Here is a 26828-nt window from a genome sequence, read left to right as displayed (position 1 = left end):
TTGACTCTCAGCGGGACAATCCTTGCCTCGAAATAACTAAATAGTTTATTAAGTTAATGATGACTTTAATTAGACATATACGTACATTCCGATTGGACCGCCTCGAAAGGTAAAGTTTATTTTATTTAGTTTATTCACTGAGTTTTCTACAATATTTGTCTGATTTATGTTGATAGGACCGCATAGTATCATACAGTAGGATATCTCAAATATAGGTATGTATTTTCGACAATAACTTGTTTCCTTTCATAATAGATATAGAGTAAACAAGTACAGGCGAACCCAGATCAAGCATACCTAATTGAGTTTCCCAGCGCTTTCATCACCATTTTCCTCGCTTCTATTATGTTACGAGTACGTGGATAAACGCGATCTGAACCCTTTTGTTTATATCGTAACAGTTCATGCAAAACGTCTTACGTTAGCTGGGAAGGTATATGTCGCTTACGACGTTTCAAGTGAATAGCGGGTAAAACGACGAATTGTTGTTGCTTCGTGTAATTAATTCAAAATTAGAGCGATAATGGGGTTGTCGACACGCACACGACATTGTAGAGTTTAAGACGAAAGTGGAGGACTTGCGCGGAATCGCCTTTTCATACAAACGTAGTCCTCATTTTCCTCTCTGGATATTAACATTATGGAAAATAAAATAAAACTATGAAAACGGATTATATCGCGTATATTGAATCTTCTCGGGTCCGTGGTGTAGGGTTGGAGCCGGCGTAGTTTTTAATCGCGTATATATATATATATATCTTTAGTTGAAAATAATTGTAGTGTATAACTAGCCTTATGAACCGATTTTGCATGTACAACCAGCCTTAACGTTTATAGTTTATGATTGTTCATTATTTTAGTATGTGGGTATTTTTGCACTTTGTAATTTTTCCTCAGTCACCCGTTGACCACGAACGCTGTAAAGGCTTCGAAACGTCGGGATGTATTATAAATTCAATATACGCGATATAATCCGTTTTCATAGTTTTATTTCATGAGTAACTATCGCGGTAACCGAAGACAATATTATTATGGAAAATATTTTGGCAATATTTGTTGTATATCAACCACAGCTAGCTATATTCCACGTAAAAGTATGAGTATGTCTTATGACCAGGAAAAACTAATTTCTGAGAGATATCTATGTAGGAAAACTGTTGTATTCGGGAGCGAATGATACGACCGGCTTGCTTCAGAACTGGTTTATTACTGGCTTACATACTTGCATACATGACACTCCTCCCACGCTTATTCAGGGAACCTGATAACAAATAAATAATCACTAGGTAACACCGTGGACAACAGAAACTTACAAACTAAAACTTATAATTTACAACCTTATCTCTAGGGCGCAAGTTAATGCGACGAGCGCCAGACTCACACATTGCCGCGTTATCATTATTAGTAACAACAGCTGATGGCAAGGAGTCCGCATTCTCCGTACGAGCGGTAGGAACGCTGTTGGAGTGAGAGTGTCGCGCTTCCGTCAACCCCTCCGCATTTACAAGTTGCTGGAGGCCTGACTGTGGCGTCGCAGACGCCGAACCTGCGATCAGCTGTTTGTCCCCACCCGACATAATAGAATCGGTAATATCTTTGCCTTTAAAATGGTCATCATTTATTTTATGTCGTTCGCATGAATTTGAAGAGTTAGGCATTACCGCTTCCACTTCTGCGGAGTTTGGCTCAGCCATACTTAACCGAGGCGGCTCTGAGTTAATAATATTTGGTGACGACAAATCAGGACAATCGAAATTGGTACTGATCGGTGCATAATAACGTCTTAATTGATCAACATGGCGTTTACATATGCCGAGACTGTTCACAAATACCGTATACATTCTATTACCTAACTTATTCACAATCCTACCTAATAGCCAAGTAGGTTTTTGGGATATGTAACAACGAACCCAGACATCCTCTCCAGCCTCAAACAATCTACACCTATTTGTGCCAACATCCAGAATTGATATATTAAGTTTTTGCTTAGGTAAAATTAAATGCAAACGTGTGCGCAAATCTCGACCAAACATCAATTTAGCCGGTGAATCACCGGCTGCGCAGTGCGGCATAGTACGGTATTCAAATAAGTACCTTGCTAATTGCCTATTTATTTCCATGATCGTCGAATTTGAATTTTTTTGTAGTATGCACTTTAACATTATTTTACACAATTTCACATATATTTCGGATTGCCCGTTGCTACAAGGATGATAGATAGGAGAAGTTAGATGTTTTATTCCATTAAACTGGCAGAACTTTTTAAATTCCTCGTTACTAATCTTTGGATCGTTATCCGATACAATTAATAACGGATACCCAAAAACGTAGAATAACATGGCTAATTTACTAACTAGCGTTTTTGTGGATAAATCATTCATATATATGCATTCTACCCACTTACTGTAACTATCTACTACAATTAAAAATACTTTCTGATCATATTGAGCGTAATCGATGTGTATGCGCTCCCACGGGGCGGATGCGCGCGGCCAGGGCCGGATTTGTGCGCGCGCGGGCGCGGAGCGTAGTGCGCTGCACGTACTACATGCGAGAACCATGCGTTCGATTTCCGAATCGATACCCGGGAACCAAAACTTACTCCGTGCTAATATTTTTGTTTTTACTATGCCAAAATGGCCCTTATGTAATTCTCTAATCAATTGTTCCCGATATATTTGTGGGATAACAATCCTATGTCCGCGTAAAACACAACCGTCCTCTACGTCCAAATCATTTTTACAATTATAATATGGTAAAATATTTTTACACTTTATCTTACGTGGCCATCCGAAACGAATGTATTTCGATACCATCTGCAATACCTTATCTTTCAAGGTAGCTTCCTTAATATCATCGAACAAGACAGGCAGTGTACTATCTGTAATGAAATTAAGGTATGATCCGGCCCTGCAATTGTCCTGTTCGCTATCTGTGTCAATGGGTGACCTTGAGAAGTAGTCCGCTATGGCATTCTTCTCACTTGTTATATATTGGATGTTATAGTTGTATGCGGACAGGAAAATAGCATATCGCTGTAACCGCGAAGCCGCCATAATAGGAATCCCATTTTTTTTTCCAAATATGGCTAACAAGGGTTGATGGTCAGTCCTAAGAACAAAAGGTATGTCGCGACCATATAGGTATTGGTGAAAATGTTTAACACCGAACACTATAGCCGCGGCTTCTTTATTGATCTGGCTGTAGTTTTTTTCACTCGCCGATAAGGACCTCGAGGCAAATGCGAGCGGTCTCTCATGACCCTCGGCGCCTTGCGCCAGCCAGGCGCCAAGGCCCCCGGGGCCCGCGTCAACTGTGAGCACCAGACGTGCCGCGGGATCAAAATGAGTCAGCACCCTATCAGAAGCTAATTCTCGCTTTATCGTATTAAAAGCATTTTCGTGCCTAACATTCCATTCCCAGGGAACGTCTTTACGAAGCAGCTCGTGCAACGGGCTCAGTGTGGATGCGGCGCTAGGAATAAAACTACGATAGTAATTTATAGCTCCCAGGAATTTTTGTACATCCATTACATTTTTAGGTGTAGGTGCCCCTAAAATTGCTTCTGTCTTTTTTGGACACGTTCTAATGCCGTACCTATCGATGACGTAACCTAGGTACGTAACACTTGGGCGGAAAAATTCGCATTTGTCTTTTTTCAACCGTAGGCCAGCGTCCCGTAGTCTATGAAGTACCTCACGCAATCTAGACATGTGTTGTTCCCTAGTGCTGCCTGTGACGCATACATCGTCAATCCAACAGGACACGCCTTCGATACCGGCTAGCAACGTCTCCATCGTCCTTTGAAAAATGGCCGGCGCATTTGCCAAACCATAGACGAGGCGGGTGTACTTAAATAGCCCCCGTGACGTATTTATGGTAGTAAGCTCCTGAGATTTATCCTCGATAGGAAACTGGTTGTATGCGTCACTGAGATCAATCTTAGTATAAGATTGGCCTCCTCCTATTTTCGCAAAAACTTCCTCAATTCGCGGCATTGGGTACCTATCCACATGCATGTCTTTATTCAAGGTTACCGAATAATCTCCCGCTATACGCACTTTACCGTTTGGTTTCAAAACCGGAACTATAGGCGTTGCGTAGTTTGAAAAATTTACCGGTACCAAAATACCTAACTTGATTAACCGCTCAATTTCTTCTTCTACCTTACTTTTTATAGCAAAAGGTACGGTTCGGGCTTTAAAAAACTTAGGTTCGGTATTTTCCTTAAGACTTAACTTTATTTTAAATTTATTGAATGTGCCTAAACCATCCTCCCATAATTCGGCATACTCACTAATCAAACTTTTCACATCGGTTTCATCATTATGCACCGACAGCTTATTTGTTTGTATTCGACGCAATTCAAATCCAAATTTGGACATAAAATCACGACCTAAAAGCGGTGGCCCTCCGTTCTCAACAACGTAAATGTTAATTTTATTTATAATACCTTGATAATTAATATCAACTGAAAAATAACCCAAGGGCGTGATTTTGTGTCCATTATACACACATAATTTTATATACGTTTTTATTAGAGGTAGTTTAGAAAATTGAGCCAAATACATTTTTTTTGTAATCACGGAAAGTCCAGAACCGGAATCGAGTTCCATACTAACTTCTTTATTATTTATGTTTACACGCAAAATAATAGGAGCATAATTTTCATACCTTAGGTTAAAGAGTTCACATTCCTTACAGTCTTGACAGGTAGTATCCGAATCTTGAGTTTCCACACAATTGACCCGAACTTTACACACTTTCTTTAAATGCCCTTTTTCACCACACTTCTGGCAACGCAAACTTTTATAGCGACACTTATCACTATTATGGTTTTTCATTCCACATACGGAACAACGAGGAACATCGCTATCGCGCTGATATCTCGAACTGGAGCCCGAGGTCGCGCGGCCGGGCGCGCGGCGGTCGGGCCTGTCGCTCGACCTACCGTCGCTGCCTACCCGAAACACAGGCTCCTGCTTCACTATCACATCAGCGCCAGATGTATCCACCTTTTTTGCCTCTCGTGCGCACTCCGCCTTCTCCGCAATTTCCAGTGCCTTCGCGAAGGTCAAACTTTTACAATCCTGCTCAAATAGCTTATCCCTTACATGGCCCATGCCCAACCCGAGCACGAAACGGTCCAGCAGAACCATGTCTAAGGCGGCACCGAATTCGCAGTAACATGCGAGACCCCTTAATCGCGCCGCCCAGTCACCTAGGGTTTCACCAGGACTCCTTGCAGCACCGTAGAATTTTGCCTTCTCGACGAACGAGCACTGCTTAAGTTTAAAATGGTTATCGAGTACATCAACCAATTCTTTGTACGTTTTCTTTTCAATGTCATCTGGATATACGAGGTTACGAAACAGCCGGTACGACTCGTCCGAAAAGTATGTTAACAACACTGCACTTTTATTGGCATCGTCGATGTAATTCAAAAGCAGGAATTTTGTTAACTTTCCCTTAAAAATCAACCAATCGCCAGTTTTGTGGTCAAAAACCGATAAGTTGCCTAAAAACGACATATTTTTTAAACTCGCGGGTAACTTCACAACTCGTCAGCCAATGTTGTATTCGGGAGCGAATAATACGACCGGCTTGCTTCAGAACTGGTTTATTACTGGCTTACATACTTGCATACATGACACTCGAGAAAACATCCTTTTATGTCATCAATATTTTCTGTAGGTACCGGTCTACTGAATTTGTTATTCGCACAAAAAGTGAAACTCGAATTTTATTAAGTAAATAAATAACCTCTGTTTCTCGAACTGTGAATATTACAAAGTTCACAAGTTATAAACTGGACGTACATAGTTGGTCAAGCAAATCTTGTCAGTAAATAAGACCAAAAAAACTATACTCATCCTTTTCTTTTGGGTGCTAGTACTAGTGTAAGACAAAGATAGTATGATTCTCTCTGTCTATGTTTGAAATGAGACAGTCCTTTGACAAATTATAGTTTCGCAAACGGGTACCAAGTGTACCCACCTCAAAACAAAAGTTTGAAAATCGAATTTTAGTGAAGTAAGAATTTTAGTTGGTTTATGTGGGTTGGTTCCTGTTTGCACAATTACGTCCACTGAGAATGACACTTGTTTGCTAGCAAGCAATGGAAAAGTTAAAAGAATTGGAGGAATAGAAAAGAGTTGGAGGAATTTTACAGAAATAAATTTAAGTTTTTTGTTAATTTAATATAGGCGGCAAACGAGCAGTCGAATCGCTTGATGGTAAGCAATTACCGACCGTCGCCCATGGACACCTGCAACACCAAAGGGGTTCCACTTTCAAGTGCGCAGTGTTACCTTAACATTTATCTACTTTTATTTGTAGGCAGTGTTGGCCGAAACGTTAATGCAATTAAACATTAACCAGTACAAATTGAACCGTAAACTGTAACCGTCCAAACTATTCCGTTGCCGGCCTTTAAGATGGGAGTGCGCTCTTTTCTTGAAGGTCGTCGGTCCGGAAATACTGCCAGCGACAGTTCATTCCACAGTTTAGCTGTGCGAGGCAGCAAGTTTCTGGAGAAACGCACAGTTGGGAACTTACAACTACTACTACTTACTTGTAGTAGTCGAAAGTTTTTATTTGCAATTCGCAAAACAAAATGATTTGGATCAAGCTATAACCTGTAACAAAAAGGGGCAACAAGTGTCAAATCTCACCTAGGATTTCGCGATTTTTCACGCAACTAAACGTACGAATCATCTCCCAAATCCATTGCCACGGGCATTCTTTCATAACACCTCAACTGCAATCTAATATTCACTCGATACCCACCTTTTTTTGCAAACAATAAGGTAGATTTTCCAAGAGCAAAATAGGAAAATAGGTGTGTTCAGAGGTTTTGATTGTGTTTCGGCCAATATGAATTGAATGGGTTGATGGTTGATGGACCCTTTTATTTTAGTGTCCATGTCCAATAACTGAACTGAAAGGGTGATTGATCGACGGAGTAATTACCTTTTTAGCCATTCATCATTTTGTGTTGGTGTTTTGATAAATTAATGGATGGATTTTGCAGTTTTTGGATTTGAAATATTGTCTAGAACTTAAGTTTGAGTGGAAACGTCCGTCCCCTTTCTAGGTGACATTTTAAATTAGTTCCAGTGACAAACATATATTTTGTTTAAAAATAAGGCCTTTTGTGCAAGATAATGATAATACGGCTTGGTTTAAGGTACCGGTAAACCACACAACTTATGTTCCAATGGTTTAATACGCAATTAAGTATCAATACCACATTGCTACCTAGAAAAAACAGACAAAATCGAAAAGAATATTCTTTTCCATTTTGTCTGAGTTTTTTAGTCCATTTTCGTCCAAAATATTTTGCCTTAGAACTGTGGTTTTCAAATAATAGTTACACCTAAATGAAGATATTGGAGAAAATTTTGTGATAATTACAATTATAAAACTGAAACCAAACGTAGGTGTTATCTTCATCTTCAAAATGTCCTCTTTTGGCTTTGATACACAAACGCAAAACCAACGAATCAACGGTAAGCAATGCAAATTTGTCAACGTATTGTTGGGCCATCTTTATAATTTAAAATTCTCTATTACAATCCAATAAGTAGGTACCTAGTCGCGGATCAATCCTCCATAACAGTCCTGTCCATAACAGCCCCAGCCCCTTGTTCACAATCCCAACTTTGACAACCAATTAAACTTCAAAGTGCCCTCCGATTTGGAACGCCTCGCCCGAAATGCGGGGCTTGAGACGATTTCAACATTGCATTTATTTTTCTAACGCCGAAATATAATTTTAATCGATTGCGTATTAGATTGGATTGCGTTGCTGATTTATATTTGGTTGCACTTTTGAATGATTCACGGTTAGTTTCACTAGACTGCGTCGAAACTCGAAATATCGGGAATAAAATATACTTTTTTTTCGTAAGGTAATCACGGTCCATATCCCAGTTGACATAAGTCTAGTATATTTGGTTGGTTAATGAGAAACGAAAAAAGGTATTGTTTATTCGTATACTAATAGGAATCTAATCTAAAGGACATTCGGATGATTCTGTTGCAAGGTTGTTATCCTCTTGATAAAACTAGGGACGGATTGAACATTCTTACCACACGACAGTAGTGCAGCAACGACATCAACGCAATTTTTGCACGAAATTGACAGTGATATTGACGTATCAACTCTGTGGCAGGGCAGCACCAACAGTTCAGTATCCGTTAAACCACCCAACATACTCCAAAAGCTCCCAACTTTGGCAAAGATGAACTCGAAAATCTTAGTTTAGGTCTATTATTTGTATGTCGTAGTTCTTTGTCAAAATGTTTTTTTATAAATGGAAGAAAAAACTCGAACAAAAGTTATTATAAAACATTGATTATTATATTTTACTAAGCATTGAACTCGTGGACCATACTGTTGTCTTACTGGACTATGCATGGTTGGGTGGTCTTACGGCACCCAACTTTTAGAAATCGTTTGAACTATATTCGTATATAATATCGAAAGAGAGATGCCTGAGAGTACCATACCATTAATATCTGTGTCTTAGTTGTATGATATGTGTTATTGACTGTGTTCTAATTGCTTTATGTTGTTAATGTATTTCAATTTGTGCCGCTTTGGCATTAGCTGTAAGGTGCAATTTGTTATTTGAAATAATAAATTATATGTGCCAAATAAGTAGTACAGATACTATAGGTGTATTATAGTTTTCAGTAGCACGTGCATTTGATCTGGGAAAACACCATTTGGTGAGATCTACTATGACAGCTGGACAGTGAAGGCTGAGAAGGGGTCCCATGGGTAACTCCTCAGGTACTGATCCCGAAAAACATTACAAAGGAAATAATTCGTCAGTTATAAAAACGTTGCTGAATAATTTTAGGAAACAGTTTTCCTTTTGTTCAGAATGTTGTATTTATAAAATGAAGACTTACCTAAAGCTGAATAATATGCATTCAAAATTCAATCGTATTTCTTTACTTCTTGAGTAGAAATCAGGAATGCGTAAATTAAGAAACATCTGTATAAAACAAAGATCGTAGTCTAATATCTGCGTTCAAAACTCAATCGTAACTTATATAGCTTAAGGTTCTAAATAAATGAAGGAATATGCTTCTATGGAATTGAGCGTATACATGGAACTCATAATCCAGTCTGACAACCACACTCAAATAAGCTTAAGCTTTTAGACACATCATGTTAAATGAATACGAAATACAGCAATTATTGTACATATGAATGTTTATATGAATAAATGGCCCCAGGTAGCATTTATACGTCATTATGACGTCCGTTACGTCATTATCATCGTCACGTTACGTCATCATGACGTCGCTGACGTCATTTTGCTACCTGAGGCGTAATTTGCTTGGTTCTGGTTCATCAACTTAAAAAAATAGGAGTCTTTGAATTCTCGAGTACTCGCTAGTAAATATGTGCGTTAGTTAACTCGCCATTTGTTAGTCAGATATGAAAGGGATCATTTCATTATATGTGGGTTCATGCCCCACGTTGGGCGCCAATGTAGCACACGGGAGATGATTAGTAAAAAATCTATTTAATAAGTGAACATGAAACACAATACTGTGACATTAAATTAAATAAAGAAAACTAATAAGCTTCAGTCAGCACGGAAGTGGTTAGTAATAAAATAAACATAGTCATTTGTCTTAAAACCAAAGTTAGGTTTAAGTACACGGAAAAAGTAGTACTTAAGTTTGTTACGATTAGTGGTATACCTTTTCAGACGAACTTGAGAAAACTCCTATGGCGCTGTCAAACTAAATAATAATCTGTCTATATATACGTTCTTCTGCTCGGCACAGACCTCTTGTCTTGTACGAGAGGGATTGGCTATTAGTTCTCATACTGGCCCAATATAAATCGGGGTGAGGATGTCAATGTCACACATTATTAATCTAATTTTTATTATTAAAACAGTAAAAGTCTTGCACCTGTCATACTGCCTGCCGCGCCTCTCGCCTGCCGCTGGCGGGCCGGCCGTGCCCCCGCAGGTGGTCGACGGGTGGCCGGCGCCCGCCAGTCCGTGTTGTAAAATCTACTCGACAAATTTAAGAAGGCTCCGTTTCCATACATATTATTAACAATCAGTTACCTTCTTAAGTCAGTCGGATTATCATTAATTACCTAACAAGTTCTATAATATAATGAAGACGCACGCGTGTTTAATATCTAGGATTATGAGCCTAAAAGCGGTTCAATAACTTGCATGTTACGAGCAACTGTGTTGAAAAAAAAAAGGTTTTGCAAACTGTATCGTGTATGTTATATATCAAAGAAAAGGCCTCATAGTGAGAATCTGAAATATTATTGATTTTTCCAATTTGTTAAAAAAAATACGAAATATTGGGGAGAACCCTTGGGGCGCGAGTTCGACTCGCACTTGGCCGGTTTTTCATCATAATGTAGCTGTATATAGACTATCAACTATTTTATACGGATCTCTATTGTTTGACATGATTATTGAAAGTCATAATGTAATGATTGTCATATTATCATTAGTCATAATTTGGTTTTTCTCAGAAACGCGTAACTTTTCAGGATTGCCATAAAACATACCTAACCTAACCTATCTATAGAATAACCCGAGTAAAATCCTGAAAAGTTAACGGTTTCAGAATTATGACTAATGATAATATGACAATCATCACATTGTGACTTTCAATAATTATGTCAAACAAAGGGACCCCATTTTATACACGTTCGAGTATAAAATTGTTCTTTTAAAATGGTTACTTCTATATTGAGATTCTATGTAACTTAAAATCTTCAAATGTGTTTTGCATAGGTAATCATAATGTATTTTGTGACATAAAAGGGAACATTTGTCGTGTTCACGTGCCTTTATGTCTCCCACTTCAAACTCGAGATATATTAATTTGTAATAAAAAGTGCTTTGACCTTTGCCTTTTGCACTGGTATTTATAAAAAAAAGCAAGGAAAAAATTCGTACACAATCCGTTTCGCTTTTATACTTTAACATCAAGTTGTTTAATTTTATGTTTTGAAGTGGTTATACTTAATTAAGATTAAAGATATATATAACTATATAACTCCGTAATAGATGGATACAGTCTAAGGAAAAAACGTGCCTCGAAAATCACGAAAATTTGATTCTCGGTCAGATGGCGCCACTACCTTTGCCCTACTCTCATATAGAGGGAGTTGACGGTTTCGTTTGTTATTTAACAATTTTAACGCATATCAGTGAAAGAACATGAGTCAAAATAATATAAAAATAATTAATAAAAATATTGCAAATAAAAAAAAACATTTATCCATATTTAAATACATTTTATCGTATTTTTATAAATCTTCATTTTTAGTTTTATAGTGTGTCGATAGATGGGAGTGAATTTCCTGTGGTTACAATATTTACCATGACAGTACCGCTCTATCCTATTATATATCCTCTTTGATTAAGATTTAACTTTTTAAATATTAGCTAAATGTTAATTTTCGATTCATTTGTCAAAACTTTTTTTGATTCGAAATACATTTAAATTAATAAGCATTTTTCTTTTCAATTTAATATTTGTAACTATAATAACTTAAATTATTAGAACAGACATCGCTATCTCCTAAAGCGTATTTGAAGGGTAACCGGAAAGAACATGTCTAGTCACTTTTTTCGTAAAATGAGATTTTCATTTCAAAATGTAGAGCTCTTAATGAACTATTAGTTATATCTTTTGCTACCACTGTATAAAATATGTAACACAACTTTTTTTTAGTTAAAAAAGACCTGGTCAAGGAATTACCATACATCCAAGTTCCAAATTTTACAACCGCGATTACTCAAAATATTACTAAAGTGACTAGACATGTTCTTTCCGTGTACCCTTCATTTGTAAGTAATTATATTAAAATACATTTGAATTTAATAAATATTTTCCTGTAGATACATTTCTATGGATAATATTAATCCATTAACCTAGTTTCATCGCTAGTAGTGCCTAGTAGTATGGATGGTATAGAAAGGATCGCAATCTCTTATGGCAGAATTGTTGTAAAAGTGACCGCGTTAAGCTTTAAATAATAGTTCCTAATCTCTCCGGTGGCGCTAGTTAGGCTCTGGGACATGAGTATACATATAAGGCAACAAATAACCCGACCAAATTACGTAGGTTGTTTTTGGTAGTATTTCGGTGTATGGTGGCGCCGCCTAATTACTGTTTTTTGATGGACACTTTTCATACATAGAGATTTAGCTCCTTTATACAGTCTCCATGGCTAGTAGCTTTAAATAGTAACTATTATGTCAGGAGTTATTAAACTCGGTTATTACTGAGCTCAACATTAGGGGTTACCAAAAAAGAATGAAAGAAAAGTTTCTGAGAAGAACGCGTCTAAAGGGTACCTAATATTATTAAAGAAATTAAGTAATATTAGTAAGTAAGCGACTATAATGATGTGATTTACCCTTCAATTTTAGCGAAAACACGGCCCTAATATCGGTTATTAAATGTGCGACATTAAATTTAACAGTATGTATCCCAAAATATTCAGAAACGAACATTAAATAGTACTCGTAACACCAATACAACTTGGATATCACTGTCGCCCTCGCACACAAGCTGTAGAGCGAGCAAGCGATACGTTTTCGCTATGATTTTGAAACGTCAAATGCACATTCGAGAATAGGCTGGATCCCGGGTACCTGTTGAAGCGCGCGCACATCGACCGGCGCGGCCTGCATTCTGGCTCTTTATTCCTGCCGCTCACCGAGCGCACATTTACCTTAAACCGAACCAGCATAACTACATAGACGAATGGGGCCGATACATTGGAGGTAAAACCGCATTTAGTTACACCAGCGCGCTCAGTCGTATCGCGAATTGCGCAGTGTAAAGGTGTCACCATTGGTGTAAACAAAGTATAAGCGTATGCATACAATTCCGACCGAACACCGACGCCTTAAATTTCCACTACGCAATTCGCCACACGACTGAGCGCGCTGGTGTAACTAAATGCGATTTTGACTCCAATGTATCGGACCCCTTCGTAGTGCTCGTAAGGCCGGTCTTTACGAAGTAATATATATGTCTATGCATAACTAGCTCCATGCATCCATTTTTCGGAAGATGTCAATGTTTCTAATAAACTTGCTATCTATTGTTCTCCAGTAGATACACCTTCCTAAATTTAGTAACTGACAAGAGGGGCGCCGCAATCCGTGAGAAAAGATGTCTCTTATCGTATCTCACGTATTGCGGCGTCCCTCTCGACAATTACTAAATTCAGAAAGGTGTAACATTACTGGTTTGTGTAAAACAAATGCTTGTTAAGCGCAGACAATAACGGCCGACTATTAACCTGTGAAATGTGGGTCGACGTTTTATATGACGAATTTCGAACCGCACTCGACAAGACGCGGTGGCCTGGTTGTAAGCGTGACCTTCGTGTCCGAGGTCCGGGGATCGGTCCCCGGGGGTTTATGTGTTTATTTCATATAGGTTTGGAGTAAATGGGTTTTTTATCACTTACTTAACGTATGACTGAGTTGCGTATGTATGTTTGAACACCTGGCTGGTTGTATTTGCGCAAGTATGAGCAAAATATTGGAACATTTTGGCTAATACGACCATAATATTTATTTGTGTCGGTACGGTATACATGTTTGTGTTTATTGTACCATGATAGTAAATAGGGTTGATTTTGAGGTAATTGATAAAAAAAAACTGACGTTCTTGTTACCCTTGATGCCTTAAGGTATTAAGAATTGTAATCTGGGTTTAACGCGTACAAATAGTACAATAGTACAAGAAACAACAATCCTCTGTAACATTTCTTTTGAGAAAAGCCTCTTTTATATGCCTCTATTTTATCTGATAGGAAGCGGTCCTCGTTACATTATGCCCATTAAATCAGCTAGAAATGAGGTTCTTCTATTAACCCTAATATTATGAAAGTTATAGGGCAGTTTCGTTTAGATATATTAAATTGAATCTTCCTTTGAATATTCTTCTGTATGTGTAGACTAAGGTTAAGTTTCGGTTTCGGCAGGTTCGGGCAAAAATTCATCTTTCGGCCAAATGTCCAGTTTCGCCAAAAAACTTCCGAAACTTGCAGCCAATTTAAATTTCAATTTATTTCAATTTACTTAAAACAAAAGCAATTTTACAGGACTAGCCTAAGTCATTACATTTCTATATCTAGGTTCTATTATAAATAATAATAATAAAAAAAACAATAATAATAAATTTATGGACTGAGTACATAAAGATCATACATAATTAGGTCAGTGACTCGCATATTTTTAAACAATCCCTCTCAATAACCTTCCAGCCGTCCGCAAACAAATCGCAGGAGTGTTGCACAGCACCGAGCTTATTGAGCGTGTTCATCGCTCGGCAAACGGGCGAGTTGCGCCGCGAGACCGTGCGGGCGGGAGGGACCGCGAAGAGACGCACCCGGTCAGCACGAAACCGCGAACGCTGATCCGGGACAAATAGTCGACATGCCTCGCCAACTAATTCGGGGCAATCCAGGCGACCACGCAGGATACGAAGCACGGTTATCAGCTGGTCGAACAGTCTGCGCGTCGCCAAGCCGAAACTTACAAGATTGTATTTTCGGTACCGAAGTTTTGGCTTCGGTTTCGGCCAGGGACCCGACAACCCTTTCCGCGATAAAACCCTTTCAATGGGCAACACTTAAACACGGCTAACACATTGAAAGACTTTCCCTTTTGAACTGCAAGCCCATTCATACCCCTACCTTTGACTAACCCTTACCGAAAAGCTAACCAAAAATAAGGCTAGCCCTTAATAAGGGTTACCCTTATCTTTAAGCGCTTTTTATAAAGGTTTCCCTTTGCGTGAAAGAGACAGGATTAGTATATATCTACGGTAGTGTATGAAAAGGAAAGAAAATACGTGCCTAATAGTCAAAGAACGCCGCCGTCGCCGCCGACGATCGCTCGGATTCGAAGTAATGTGTGCTTTATGAACAAGGTAGACGACTTAAATTAGCACGCTTATATGCTAAAAGTGAAGCCCTTTATAAGGCTAACCCTTATAAGCAATATGCAAGGTGTTGGTGAGCGGATGATAAGGGTTTTGTAAGGGTATTTGGGCTACCGATTACTCAAATGTGGTAGCTTTATATAAGGGTTTTTAAAAGCAAACCAAAGGGTTTCGTCTGGCAAAGGGTATGGTGAGTTAAGCCTTATGCAATACCCTTATAAAACCCCGATAAGGGATAGCAGGCCGGTCCCTGGTTTCGGCATAAAAATCATGTTTCGCTCGGCTCGGTAAAATCAGGTTTAGTTTCGGCCGAAACTAGAGCAAAACCGAACTTTCGGTTTCGGCAAAAAAATCCGGTTTCGGTCGGACACTTAGTATTACTAGGAACAATCGTTCCAAGCAACATCACCTAAGACAAAAGTACATGCATTATTACCCCACTTTGTAGTGTAGGCACAGAATAAGTAATAGTATTATCATAGTGTAGGGCCCTATAAGTACAATAACGGAATGGGCCCTATACGATTTGTTTGGACACTGCATAACTTCTCATATACATACCTACGTCTCTCTACTACCCAGCAACAGGTGACCTGACATAACAGGCTATATAACTTGGCTTATGTAGACGCCACAGACCACCTCAAACTAGACGGTGCACATGAGACAATCGAGGTCCCCACACATAAGCGCTTCCGTACAAATTTAGTATGGGATTGCGACCGCTTATTTAAGTTGCTCCCACAATTACGACCATTGTTGTCCATATAATTTTATTACAATAAATATTAAGCTTTATGTGGTTTAGCATAGGACCTGAAAAGTAATTGAGGAAAATTTTGCTTAGAAATACAATGAAAAAATTAACCATGCAAAGTAATTCGGCCCGCGCAATAAAGCATCACACAAGTTACGAGATACGAGCTTTATAAAGTAACTGTCAACGCTTGTTGGCAGTTACTATAAAAAGCTCATATCTCGTAATGTCATGTCATGTTACGTCTCGTAATGTTGCCAGCACATTGCTGCTCGGAAAATTAAAAAAATAATGATGACGGGGTCATAATAGGGTATTTGACTGTATTTAAATTAAATTATTTCACACCATGCATGAAATAAAGCACCAGATAATTATTAGAAAAACATAGATAGCAGTTATTTTTAAACACAAGTTAATTAAAAATATAAAAAATAGGTGTTGACCGTGACGTCATTGTGTGTTTCATATAAATTCCATACATATTAGCAAATCGTTTTGACAGTTCTAAAAAAGAAACTAATTTGACTAGTAGGAGAATGCCCTATTAACTTATAAAAACTTCTTAATTAATGATTACACGGATAAATTATATATCTAGTTTAATTTATTGCCAGTATACAGGGTGTCCTTAGCCATTGAACAAAGCCGAAATGTACATATGCATTAGGGTATTTAGAACCAGCTTACAAAGTATCATAACAACCGGTGTAGCGGTTACGAAAATATTAACAAATTACGATTTTTTACTTTGGAACAGCCTGTATGTGTTAGTAGCTCCTGAGGTAATAAAAGTAGCTCCTGAAGTAATAAAAGTAGCTCCTGAGGTAATAAATAGTATGAAACCTTCTTCGACCTTTTTGATTATCTTTTTTATTTATGACACTATAATAAGATTCTGGCTTTTGATAAATGCCATCATAGCCGCACATTTTCGAACAAATTGTCAAAAACACTGCTAATAATTTATTTACAGTATGTTTCTTTTTGTTGTCTATTATTGGAAATAACTTTTGTTTGGATTTTTTTTATCTTTTGTTCTAATTAAAAAAATATTAACGTTAGAGCATTCCTGAGAAGTAACCCTACATGGGATTTCAGGGAATGTTCAATGGCTAAGGTCACCCTGTATATTGGATTTACCAACTGTAAAATGGTGTAGAATAAAACTCGGTTGTGCTGCTTGAATCGTAGTACTTTACAAGTAAAATGGACATACATATGTGTGATGTCCTCGCGCTCTTTGTAAACGCTTTATAATGCGGTGTCTAGTGTAGTCTGTTGTACATGTACACAAAGTTCGAAGCGAATGGTCTATGAAGCCGAACAGTCCTTTAATGAAACCCGTATTCGCGCAACTTCCACACAATTCGCAGACATTGTGTGCGAGCTCGAAGCTCGAATCAGGCCACAGAATATACAGAAATGTAGTACAGAGAGTTATTTTTAGAAGAAAAGTACTTCAAATATTGGAGATAACATAACAATAAGTAATCACTATGTTGCACCGCCTACAAATTCTCTGCTTTGCCCGAAGGTTGACTGGTAGAGAATGCCTCATAGCATTAAGTCCGCCTTTTGTACGATTGTATTTTCTTTTGTGCAATAAAGATTAAATAAATGAATAAATAAGAAATAAAACTACGAAGACGGATTATATCGCGTATATTGAATTTATAATACATCCCGACGTTTCAATATACGCGTTTTAATCCGTTTTCATAGTTTTATTTCATGAGTAACTATCGCGGTAACCGAAGACAATATTATAACTATATAAGAGTTTTGAATGATTCACGGTTAGTTTCGGTAATTGTTATGTATTGCTGCACAGTATTTTGGTATTCACGTAAAAATACTATAGATTAAAACAAAAGGCCAAGAAAAAGAAACATAACACAAAAATAAATTGCCACCATTGTGGTATTAAAAGTGTGCTATCTTTCCTATTATATGTCTATTCGTTCGTTTTTAAAGAGCCCGCGAACGCGGGCCAGTGAGGAAGTTCGGAGCTCTTAACGATTTGTTCGGTATAATGATGGTTCGTGCCCAGTCGTCCCTTTAATTTGATCAGGAGAAATTCTCACTGTTTCTTTACATTTGTAAAAAAATGTAGCTACAGGATAAAAGAAAGATCACGTATAAAAAATATTACCATCATTAACTGATATATTTATAAAAAAATTACAAGAGTCTGTGCGGAAAGAGAAGTCGTGGAATATCGTGGTCTGCGATTTGTCCGAGTGCTTAAGTATTTATTTACGTAACCTTTATTTTTACTGTATTATTAACAGTTTTGTATTCTAAATAAGCTTTGAGATGTACCTATAAAACTTGGAGTTGTATAAGATTAGTTTTTTTAGTATAGTTTTTTAATTTATAAATCGTGATATGCTATGCGTGTGAAATTGTGCGCAAATTTTGATATATTGTTTATTTAATTTATATCTGTGAGTACATGTAATTGGCTTTGTATTGTTACCTAAATAAGCATAATGATTTTGAAGCTGTTGGTACTCCTTAAATAATAAAATAATAATAATAAATATGGGAAGCAACACATTCCACGACTCTTCTCTTTCCGAACAGTCTCTACACTCTCTATCATTACTTATGTATCTTTTTCTGCCCTCCTAAGTTAAATGGCCGTATCGCAAAAAAAATGATGATGAAAATCTACCTTTCAAATCTTAAGGTACATGTTTGCATGCATTTTTCATTTGAGATACCACTTAAATGGGCAATTCTGCTGCTGTTCGTTTACACAGAGCCCTATCGAGTGCGGTCCAATGAGTAAGTTCGAAGCTTCGATTTGTTGGGGATAATAACGGGTCGTGACCAGTCGTCTCTGAAATCGGTCAACTTATCGGCTCAAATTCGCACAATTTTGGAGGTACATACATATAAGGTAGCAATGTATTTATGGTGATAAATGTTTTACAGGGAAACCCAGTTAAAGAGTAGGGTGTGAAATGTTTGTTATATGAACAAAAAACATGATTTGCATTTTAGGCGTTTAAATGCATATCAACATCGAAACTTTATAATAATATAGTGTTGGATTCTATTTCTATAAATTTGGTTCCTTTACATAATGTAAATTTCAGAATTTTGAGTAAGGTCCTGATCCTGATGGCCTACCGCTGACATCGAACAATCGAAAAACGTTACCTGCTGCCTCTTTGTCGCTGGAATATGCAAGAGCGATAGAGAGGCAAATAACGATTTTAGATTTTTCGATGTTGGCGATAGGCGCCCATAATCGTAGTTTGCAAGAGGTTTTATCGTAAATAAATGGTTTAGGTGAATTATCTTATTATTATATTAAGATACCTACCTAAGCGCACATTTGCTGAAAATATGTGTGAAAATTATGAAATAAAACTATGAAAACGGATTATATCGCGTTTGTATATTGAATTTGTTATATTAACCCTTTACAGCCGAACCGAACCGAAACAACCGACCGAACCGAATCAACCGAACTGAAGACAATATTATGTGTGAAAATGATTAAGATAACAATTACACACCCACACATTTGTATTGAATTGGAACCAGATGTCTGAAACCTACCTTGCTTAACCTAACCTACCTAGCCTAGGTTGTTTATACCTAAAACTGATGCTTTTCCACTTATCTACGTTTCACAGGAATATTAGGAACACATTACCCAATTCATCCCTTTCACTTGAAAACAAATTCACTCAATTCATAAGTGACAAAGTAACCCGGGAAAGTTGAGCGCACTTGGCATAAAATTATCAGAACGAGAGTTTTCTCTTGCTACTAAAACGACGTATGTGCCATAAATTTTCTATGTAGTTACGCCATATTGTGTGTCAAGTTTGCCATTAGAAAAACGTGGCAAATGTCATATATAATTTTACTTTGAACGTGGTTTAGTAAGTGAATCTGAAGTGGGGCGAAAATCTTTTGCGACTTTTATATTTCGCAGCTTAATTCAGATTTTTTTGCTAAAAGGTCTTCACTCAGCTTGATGTCCCGAAGTGAATCCTAGGACACACTACGTGACGATATACTTCATCTACCTATGTACTATGCAATGTTTCGTGTCATAATTTTATACTATTTTCATTTTACTCATCAGAATCTCAGAAAGAGTTAAATCATTAAAATAAAGAATAAGTCATCATCATCATATATTTAAGACTTACTCTTGTCGGTGGAGCGATTTCCAATTCCATGTATGTTGGTCCTCTGCCTTCTCCTTGACAGCCTGATACGACACGACGTTGAGTTTTTCCTTTACTTGATCTATGTACGTCTCCTTTTTTAGGGTTCCGTACCCAAAGGGTAAAAACGGGACCCTATTACTAAGACTCCGTTGTCCGTCTGTCCGTCCGTCTGTCTGTCTGTCACCAGGCTGTATCTCATGAACCGTTATAACTAGACAGTTGAAATTTTCACAGATGATGTATTTCTGTTGCCGCTATAACAACAAATACTAAAAACAGAATAATATAAATATTTAAATGGGGCTCCCACACAACAAACGTGATTTTTTTGCTGTTTTTTTTCCGTAATGGTACGGAACCCTTCGTGCGCGAGTCCGACTCGCACTTGGCCGGTTTTTTATTATTTTATCTGTATTTTGTTTTGTTATGAATATTTTATTTTTGAAATAAAAATTGTTTTCAAACTAATAACTGTATATTTTCTTACACAATGTATCATTGTTATTGAAATAAATTAATAAATGTAAAGAACGATGTGATTAATCATACTCGTACCTATTGCTGGTAAGACAAATAGAACATGTTTGCGTGTTTTCAGCAGCTAGTATAAACAGTGTAGTCAGTGGCGATGAATAACTGTTTACGGTACGTCAGTATACCTGCGTGCTGATCAAGCAATCAATCAAGATCATTATATCCGAAGAAACTCGATGATTCTCGGTATCTACTCTTACGTCACACTTTCTGGTGTGCTTCCGAAACAAATTTAGGGACCGCCATTTTTTGTGTAAAATACACCTTTTATGACTGAAAGAGTTTTTTGTGTTTTTTTAATAGGTAACGATTGGTCGTTACACTCGTGACTATCTCAAATTAAAAAAAAATACAATTATTTTGAGGTTTTTATTGTCTAGGTCTAATGATTCTAAGTTTAAAAACATAAAAGAGTATTGGGATTCAAAGTTTTTGTATCAAAAACTCGCTCATTTTTAGGGTTCCGTAGCCAACTGGCAAAAAACGGAACCCTTATAGATTCGTCATGTCTGTCTGTCTGTCTGTCTGTCCGTCCGTATGTCACCCCCGTCCGCCCGTATTTTTTCCAAAACTATAAGAACTATACTGTTGAAACTTGGTAAGTAGATGTATTCTGTGAACCGCATTAAGATTTTCACTCAAAATAGAAAAAAAAAAAAAAATTTTGGGGGCTCCCCATACTTAGAACTGAAACTCAATAAAAAAAAATTCATTAAACCCATACGTGTGGGGATCTATGGATAGGTCTTCAAAAATGATATTGAGGTTTCTAATATATTTTTTTCTAAACTCAATAGTTTACACGAGAGACACTTCCAAAGTGGTAAAATGTGTGTCCCACCCCTCTAACTTCTAAAATAAGAGAAGGATAAAAAAAATAAAAAAATATGATGTACATTACCATGCAAACTTCCACCGAAAATTGGTTTGAACGAGATCTAGTAAGTAGTTTTTTTTTAATACGTCATAAATCGTTTTACATAAAAATACATTGTTTAAATTGTGTAATGTACGGAACCCTCGGTGCGCGAGTCCGACTCGCACTTGGCCGGTTTTTTTTAATGTTATTATCGTTAAACTTGTTTTCGTTTCGGTTCACTATCTTTCTGCTACAAAAATTTGTAAATTCACAATTATTTCATGTTTTCCCATTTCATCTATCTAATAGGTGTTATTTGTTTCAGGTAAGACAACCTATAGCATCTTGTTCGTACATAAGAGCAGCGGTTGGACCATAAAAAACTATTCTTCTACTAAGGTAAGCATTAAATTGTGACAAGGTTGCCAAAAGCTGCTGGGCTTATTTAGTATGCAGCCGGGAATATGCTTTGATGAGGAGGATCTTGAAATCTACAGTCGCCGGCCTATAGACATTTAGTGAAATTTGTTTTATACATACTGCATAATTTTGTACTAATTATAACACCATTTTGCCTTTTGACCTTTTAAGGTTACTAAGTAGAATTATTCCCGAGACATTAAGAACCCTAGAACCCAATCTCTGAGAGCTAAAAAAAATCTTAAATAAAAGATTTATTATTTTCACATTAACCTAAAGCGGTGTTTTCGATATTTGCAAAGTCGCAGGCAGATCGTAAATAAGTACGTACAAAATCCCGTCGAGATAACCCACATATCATCAGATATCTAATTAATGTATAATTATAAGTAAATGTAATATAAATCAGTAATATTGACTACATGTAATAGAAATAAGTAATACTTTAAATATGTATATATATTTATTTTTATGAAACCGAATTAATTAAAAATGTATAATTATAATTAAATGTAATATAAATCAGTAAATAATTCATATAAAAATAATTTGACCAAAAATAATAATGTACCTAATATAATTATTCCTGTGAAATGTGTAACTTGTAAGTAATGTTCTATGTATAAGATAATAATAATGTGTTGACATATAAAATACTTTTATTTTACCAATAAAAGTTTGATTGATTGATTGATTGATACTTCAGACTCAGATAAAAATAGGAATAAAGAAACGGGGCAGAGTAACTTGCTTAACACATTCATTGCCAGCGAGCCAGCGACCCGCTCGGCTGTATGTAGGCGTTTTTCACTACGTACGGTGTTCCCGTGTCATCGGCTACGCTCGTAACGCGTAGCTCGCGCTAGCACACAAACAGTTATTAAAGCGAAATTCACTTAAAAAATTGTGTAAGTATTGTATATTCGTGATAGAACTGACAATCACAGTTTTTTATTGTTATATAAGCCTGTTTCCATACTTTTGTCCTGAGGTTTACTTACGCCTTGTGCCTCTTTAGCTGCTTAACGTGACATGGAAGCAACATCGCCCCGGCCCGAAGGATTAAAAAGACCGGCCAAGTGCGAGTCGGACTCGCGCACCGAGGGTTCCGTACTTCTTAGTATTTGTTGTTATAGCGGCAACAGAAATACATCACCTGTGAAAATTTCAACTGTCTAGCTATCACGGTTCATAAGATACAGCCTGGTGACAGACAGACGGACAGCGGAGTTCTTTGGGTACGGAACCCTAAAAAATGAACGCTGCGCGTTTCAAGTGGCATACTTCATTTTTGAGTTGAAGGAATTTCGATTTTATTTTATTTATTCAAATTCCAAATTTAAATGACGTTAATTGTCCACGAGGCGGTCCCTGCCACTTCAAGGGCTGACAGCATAGTTGAATTAACGTTTTACGCCGTTAAGTGTTTGAATTCAGTTGATAAAGTCGTTTTTCCTCATTCAACCAAGCTTGTGTTTATTTTAACAACTGTCCTCGGCTGCTTGGGGCATTTTGCGACATCCCCGAGCTTTGATTTTCTGGAAACTCAACAATTAAATTAAAATAACAACTTGAATTACCATCGCAATTAATTCAAAACAAGCTTTGTAACTGTTTTGTTTGACGATTTTTCTTAGATTACTGGAGCTCTTTCAACACTGAAAGAAATGTTGACATAACAGTATTTAATAAAAAATTGGTTTCACCAGCCAACAGGTCGGTATGTAACAACAAAATCGGCTTTAGACAATTGATCAAAATTTATTTCTTTATTACTTAAGCTCAGTTATTTTTTGAATTACTTAGCTTTGGCCGGGGCGCGTACGAGTATGAAGGTATCGCGTCTGTTCGCGTACCTTAGCTGTCTACTCTTGGTTTGTTTACCTATATGATTCTACTAGTTTAAAGTATTATTTTCGTTGACTCGTAGAAATAGTATTGTATACAATAGACATATAATCAAGCTTTTCAATCTCGTACCCAATAAGGCCACAAGCTTTGTGGCCTTAACACGGTACTCGACTGTAAAGCTCTCCATTATGTCACGATTTTATAAAATATTATTTTCTACTCAACACTCTTATATATTTGTAGATTAAATGACTGCCAGTGAGATCGAAATCAACTTAATATAAAAACTTTTATAAAAAAAAGATAAACCGACTTCAAAAAGGATGAAATAAAATATTATCCTTTTTAGGGTTCCGTGTTTAAGTATATGCGTTACCAACTGATATGTTTGAAGTCGGTGCCAAGCCAAATTTTAAACCATATATTCATAGGGATTTTGGTGCAATTCGATAAAGATGCGGCTATATAAGTATGTACGTTGGATTACCTAATGCAGCGTACTACGTAGGCGAACAACACGCGAATGCGAAGCGGCGCGGCACGGCGCCTTAATTAATCCTTTGATACCTATATAGAAGTGACCTACGTGGGCGATCTCGTTGCGAACGCGAACGAATTGGGCCGGCCGCGCCGTGCCGCGTCGCTTCGCTTCGTGTTCGCGAGTGTTCGCCTATGTAAGACGCAGCGTTACACGACGACAATAAACGAACTTCCTGTACACCTCAGAACAGAACACACGGTTGAACCTTCTTGGCGCAGTTCGTACCATGCTTGTCGGCACGTTAGTGTAAATCTAATACGTTTTGTCGTCGTATTTTTTTAAAGAGCATTTCTTACTAATTCTTATACAGTCATAGCACGCAAGTGTGGGATTGGGACTGAGTTATTTTCTGTCGCTTATCCAGAGGACTACATTTCAAAATATAAAACAATTCAAGGAACCTTCATGCAAAATTTCAGCTAAAGCGGTTCAGTTGTTTAGCCATGAAAAGGTAGCAAAGAGGCAGACATAATTGCTTTCACGTTTATAATATTTGTACAGTTGTAATGGGATTTATAGACATAAAGCTGATTATTTTTGACTGGTATTGTTACTACTTGGAGTACTTGGCTTGGCACCGACTTCAAACATATCAGTTGGTAACGCATATACTTAAACACGGAACCCTAAAAAGGATAATATTTTATTTCATCCTTTTTGAAGTCGGTTTATCTTTTTTTTATAAAAGTTTTTATTTTTCCATTTTTAGTTTTAAGACATTGTTAAGAGCGTGACGCATGAATGAAAAACATAATCATGTTTATCTGTAAATTCGTAAACTTTATTAAATAATCAGAATTTTCCTCGAGTCCGTCTGGGAAATCATTCCTGTCAGTAAATCCATTCTCCGCCCCGCCACTGACCCAATCCCTCAAACCCCCCGATCACTCAACCTCACAGCACATCAACCCCTGATCACTGAACCCCTCGACCCTAAACCACCAACCCTTCAACCGCCATTCCCCGACCCCTAACCCCAGACCCCTTAACTCCTAACCCTAACCCCCAATCCCTTAACTCCCAACCCCTTAGTCTCCGACCCATCAACTCACCTTCCCTCGACCCCCAACCTCAAACCCCCCAAACACTAATACCCTCTACCTTCACCTCTCAGTCTCTTTGGTTGTTTCCAACACTGCCTACATCAAAAATCATAATACACATACGAGGGAAGTTATCAGTAGCCTTACCACGAGTTTGACATTGATATATTCGCTATCGTGTGCGTAACTTACTGTTTATGCATCTCGCTCGTACTGGCGTATTAGTGTACAAAGTAAGTTACGAAGAATATTTAGTGCCAAACTCGTGGTTAGGCTACAGTTGCACTACATCAAATTGGTGGTATTGGTGAGGAAATGCTTGAGTTACTTTAGAAAACACCGAAATTACCATACACGTGCCTTTAAAAATTGAGGAGTTCCCTCAATTCCTCACGGATTCCATCATCAGATCAAAACCAAAAATATTACGAAAACACCTTGGAGAGGTAACTTCTTTCAAACAGAAAAAGAATAACTCAAATCGGATCATGGGTGCCGGAGTAATCGCTGAAATCATTATCATCAAAACAATCATCATCATCAGCTCCACTTCATCAAATTGGTGGTTTTCTAGAAAAAATGATCAAGTTGCTTAAGAAAACGACCAAATCACCATACATGTGCCTTTAAAAATTGAGGAGTTCCCTCAATTCCTCATGGATCCCATCATCAGAACAGCACCAGATTAATGTGGAACCACCTTGGTGGTAGTTCCTTTCAAACAAAAAAAGAATTGTTCAAGTCGGACCACGGGTCTCGGAGTAATCGCTGAACATCCTACATTAAAAAAATCATCATCACTATCTTCAAAACAATCATCATCATCAGGTCCACTTCATCAAATTGGTCGTTTTCGAGAGAAAATGCTCAAGTTGCTTATGAAAACACCCAAATCACCATACATGTGCCTTTAAAAATTGAGGAGTTCCCTCAATTCCTCAGGGATCCCATCATCAGATCAGAACCAGATTAATATGGGACCAACTTGGAAGTAGTTCCTTTCGAACAAAAAAAGAATTACTCAAATCGGACCACGGGTCTCGGAATAATCGGTGAACATACATTAAAAAAAAAAAAAAAAATAGCCACAACCGAATACAGAACCTCCTCCTTCTATGAAATTGAAGTCGGTTAAAAAAGCGCGGCGCGCGGGGCCCCGGCGATGTGTTGTAACAGCAGTGTTCTTAGGAATATTCATACAATATTATACAACTGTTGTTTTTTTTTAAATTCTGATTTTTAGTCCAAGATCTACAAACAATTATTTACTTTGATTTTATTTATAATTTTAGATGTTTGCTGCTGTCTTAGAAAAAATATTGTGTGCAACGGTACATAATTAGGTCTTAAAATTCTCGGGTCTCTCTGTAAAAAAAAACCGGATAAGTGCGAGTCGGACTCGCGCACCGAGGGTTCCGTACTTTTTAGTATTTGTTGTTAGAGCGGCGACAGAAATACATCATCTGTGAAAATTTCAACTATCTAGCTATCACGGTTCATGAGATACAGCCTGGTGACAGACAGACAGACAGACAGCGGAGTCTTAGTAATAGGGTCCCGTTTTTACCCTTTGGGTACGGAACCCTAAAAATTAACTTCCTTTCGTTTTGTGACTTCAGCCCTTGAATTTTAAGAACCCTTATTATGT

General features: G+C 37.4%; 2 protein-coding genes across 2 annotated transcripts in view; one reads left to right on the top strand and one right to left on the bottom strand.

Moving 5' to 3' along the window:
- The window catches only part of LOC134745977 (protein kinase C, brain isozyme-like), a 259524-nt gene that overhangs the window by 162092 nt on the left and 70604 nt on the right, over positions 1–26828 (top strand). The window lies entirely within an intron of this gene.
- On the bottom strand, positions 1159–5643 carry LOC134745968 (uncharacterized). The gene is made up of 2 exons (XM_063680115.1): positions 4675–5643; positions 1159–1261 (listed from the first exon to the last, which is right to left on the bottom strand). Exons 1-2 carry the CDS (start codon positions 5529–5531, stop codon positions 1249–1251), a joined length of 870 nt encoding a protein of 289 aa, XP_063536185.1. The 5' UTR covers positions 5532–5643; the 3' UTR covers positions 1159–1248.

This window comes from Cydia strobilella, chromosome 12 (genome assembly GCF_947568885.1).
Source record: "Cydia strobilella chromosome 12, ilCydStro3.1, whole genome shotgun sequence".
In the NCBI taxonomy this organism is placed as follows: Eukaryota; Metazoa; Arthropoda; class Insecta; order Lepidoptera; family Tortricidae; genus Cydia; species Cydia strobilella.
The sequence above is the reverse complement of the archived record's forward strand: the minus strand, read 5'-3'. Positions and strand labels throughout refer to the sequence as shown.